The sequence below is a fragment of the Sinocyclocheilus rhinocerous genome, unplaced genomic scaffold (genome assembly GCF_001515625.1).
Source record: "Sinocyclocheilus rhinocerous isolate Xijiao unplaced genomic scaffold, SAMN03320098_v1.1 scaffold45, whole genome shotgun sequence".
Taxonomy (NCBI): domain Eukaryota; kingdom Metazoa; phylum Chordata; class Actinopteri; order Cypriniformes; family Cyprinidae; genus Sinocyclocheilus; species Sinocyclocheilus rhinocerous.
The window spans coordinates 835,951-839,798 of record NW_015632734.1 but is presented as its reverse complement, the minus strand read 5'-3'; the positions used below and the strand labels follow the sequence as shown (position 1 = coordinate 839,798).

Genomic DNA, 3,848 nt, shown 5'->3' with positions numbered 1-3,848 from the left:
GAGCCGTTCAGGCCAGACTGGGGAGAGAGGTGTTGTAATTATGTAAAATATGTGAAAAATAATGTGTTTTTCGAACAACCTAGTATGACAGCCTGTTCCAGTACACCCCCAAAACAAAATAGACTTTGTAAAAGAGCATAATAGGACCCCTTTAATATTATTGTACTAAGTACTTTAATAACTCTTTTTCACAAGGGAGTACCAGTCTTTACCTGGATTCAGTGATATATCAAGTGAACAGTGAAGAGGAAAGTCTGATTAGATGAACAGATGTAATGCATTTCAGTTCTGCTGGAAGAAATATTGAAATACTCTTTCTTGCTCATGTTTTTCATTCTCTCTCTCTCTCTTGATGGTGTGCGAGTTCCTCACAGTCTTCACACTGCTCAAATTGGCCAATCTTAATGTCAGTGAAATGTCAGTTGTTCGTAAGTGTGCGCTGTCCTCGCCACGCTGACATGCTGTTCTCTCTCGCTCTCCTCAGCATGTGGCTATACATCCACTTCATTTGCCATAAATAACATCCATAAGGACCCGGTGGGCGTCAAGCGGCCTCACCTAATACAGCCTTTACAGGGAATCAAGGAAAGTGACTGCTCTAACCTCCACAGCACACGACAGACCACTTACTTCCACTTAAAACTATTCTAAAAAGCAGCATATTTTATCCAGCAAACAAATACTGTTCCCAATAGAAGAGAAAAGATTTAAAAATCACAAACATAGTTCATTTTGATAAGACCACGAGTTTCACTACCAGTGTTCGGACTGATAACTTTAAAGACTTTTGCTTAAATGGTCAAGTTAGTTTTGTAGACAGAAGTAAACTCAGGTGTGCCTCACACGTCCTGAAAAGTGAAGCTGCGGGCTCTTTGATCGCCCCCTGGTGGTTGGCTGCAGTACAGGTCATAAACCCCGCCCTCTCCATGTAAACGAATGGGACTTGATGATGGGAAGCGATGATATCTCAGATCATTATTTAGTCTTGTGCAAACTTCATATAGCTAAAACTGTAAATTCTAATCCTTGTTACAAGTATGGTAGAACCATCACTTCTACCACAAAAGACTGCTTTGTAAGTAATCTTCCTGATTTATCCCAATTCCCTAGCATTTCCAAAACCTCAGAACAACTTGATGATGTAACAGAAACTATGGACTCTCTCTTTTCGAGCAATTTTAAATACAGTTGCTCCTTTACGCTTAAGGAAGATTAAGGAAAACAGTCTGACACCGTGGTATAATGAGCACACTCGCACCCTAAAGAGAGCAGCCCGGAAAATGGAGCGCAGCTGGAGCAAAACAAAACTAGAGGTATTTCGTATTGATTGGCGGGAAAGTAACCTATCCTACAGAAAAGCATTAAAAACTGCTAGATCGGATTACTTTTCTTCTCTTTAATCTCTACTGCGCAGACTCGGGCTCCAAATTACGTCATTTACTGATAATGGCAGCGGCCATACTGAGATGCTTTGGCTTCACTTTTCTATAGTGGAAGGAATAGGAGACGCGTCGTCCATCTTTATTTACAGTCTATGAGTAAACTACACCTTTCTTTACAAACACTAAAACGTTCTTTTATATGATGGAATACATTCGTTGAAATTGATATCAAATAGAAGAGAGTGAGCAACTGACCTGAATACACGACTCAGGCTCCAAACGAACGAATCTCTACTGCGCAGACTTGGGCTCCCAACGAATCTCAACTGCGCAGACTCGGGCTCCAAATGAACGAATCTCTACTGCGCAGACTCTGGCTCCAAACTAACAAATCTCTACTGCGCAGACTCGGGCTCCAAATTACGTCATTTACTGATAATGGCAGCGGCCATACTGAGATGCTTTGGCTTCACTTTTCTATAGTGGAAGGAATAGGAGACGTGTCGTCCATCTTTATTTACAGTCTATGGGTAAACTACACCTTTCTTTACAAACACTAAAACGTTATTTTATATGATGGAATACATTCGTTGAAATTTATATCAAATAGAAGAGAGTGAGCAACTGACCTGAATACAGTGTTTATAAGCATTTGTAATTCAATTTGTTACATCAGTTTGTGTTTTGATGAATTCCCTTATGATTAGTAAAAGAAATTGATGTAGATGTGTCCAAAATGTTGAACGTTAGTGTATATTTTTTAATTAAAATGTTCTCAACATAAGTGCTTAATAAAGAGCTATCCTTATTAAGAGCATAATTACACATTCTCAAATAATTTCAGAAATTCATTTGAACCACACCATCCACCTTTACGCCCAATTACGCTTTGCGCAAATTAGGGGAGTAACTTCCGTTAAACTGTAAACAATCAGCAAAAGTTTTTGCTCAATGAACAAAGCATTTTCAAAAACTGGGCACAATTAGGTCACATTAATCTACTCATCCTTAAACCTTCCAACAGTAAAAGTAAAACTGTAAGGAAGAAAGAACTGAGAGGACGAGGACAGATGGAAACAGACAGAGAATATAAAAAATGAAAAAAGGACAAACACAGAAAAAGAAAAAAAAAATGAAGTGAAATAAATCAGTAACATAAACAAGATTTGAACGGTGATTCAGAAGGCAGAGATGAGTGTAAAGCGTACAGCTGAAAGATGAAAGATGTGCTCTAAATACTTTCTGCTGGCATGTGTGTTTGTACGTACAGCGTTCCTGTAGCTCAAACAGTAAAGCACAGCAATTGCTGACAAAATGTATATCTTCGATGCAATATAAGTCACTTGGTATAAAAGCATCTACCAAATGCATAGATATGAAGGATCTGCTGGTTTAGTCGTGCAGTGAAACACTGCATCCCATGATGCTCAGCTGAGCTGAAGGTTACATACGTGAGTGGCTTGTTTTAATGTGTATTAGAGTTAGACCTCTTAAAGGAATAGTTCTCTCAAAATGTCATGATTTACTCACATAACAACACAATTTGTATGCACATCTTTTTTCTTGTGACTAAGAAGTGTGCTTAATTGTTTTGAATGTGTACTTGTAGTGAAATCTTAAAAGTCTGTTTAGAAAAAAACTGTACTCGCATATAATCAAAATGAAATAAAAGGTAATCTTAAGTGTACTTAAAGTGAGTTCTCTTTCATGTTTCTTAACACACTTAAGTACACTTTTAAATTCACTTTGTAAAAATGTCAAATTAAGTTTTACTTTAAAGTACATGTTTTAATAATCTTTTGTCATATTTTACTGTAAATAGGTACACTTATCTTTATGAGTTGACGATCATGCTAAAGCAAAGTATGTGATTAGTTGAAATGTTTTTATCTCGATGCGGCGCGGACGCGCCTGGACAAAATGACCGCGTCGCTTCCATTATGAGTGCGCCTGCCACGCGTCTACATTTGAAATAACGAACTTGAGCGTGCAAAAGACGCGATATGTTGAACGGCCCCTAAAGCATGACAGAAGTGATTCAGATTGACTTTATGTTAGAGCGATGAGTCAAGTCCTCCGTGAGCTGCAGTAAGAGACAGACAGAGACTCACCGGTGTGTTGGACTGCTCGATGAGCTTTCTCTCCCACATCTTTAGCCTTCTCTCTCTTTCTTTCAGCTCTTGCTCTTTGGTGCTCAGATCTCTCTCCAGCCGCTTCAGACGCTCTAGAGTCGCCTCAATCTCACACCTGCACACACAAAACCCATTATATTCATTAACATCACACCACTATTTAATGAGAACATACCTAAATACTCTTTGCATAATGTGGCATACATTGATATGGAGATGTAAATAATTTAGTGCTGTCAAATCGATTAATCGCATTCAAAATAATAGTTTGTACATGATATATGTGTGTTCTGAGTATATTTATATGTAGCACACACACATATGTATATATTTA

General features: G+C 38.3%; 1 protein-coding gene across 1 annotated transcript in view; it reads right to left on the bottom strand.

The window, feature by feature from the left end:
• Positions 1-3,848, bottom strand: part of LOC107742952 (mitogen-activated protein kinase kinase kinase MLT-like) — a 47,884-nt gene that overhangs the window by 19,389 nt on the left and 24,647 nt on the right. Inside the window, exon 11 of the mRNA XM_016556038.1 lies at positions 3,494-3,629. Coding sequence (XP_016411524.1) covers positions 3,494-3,629 — 136 coding nt within the window. The remainder of the gene's footprint in view (positions 1-3,493; positions 3,630-3,848) is intronic.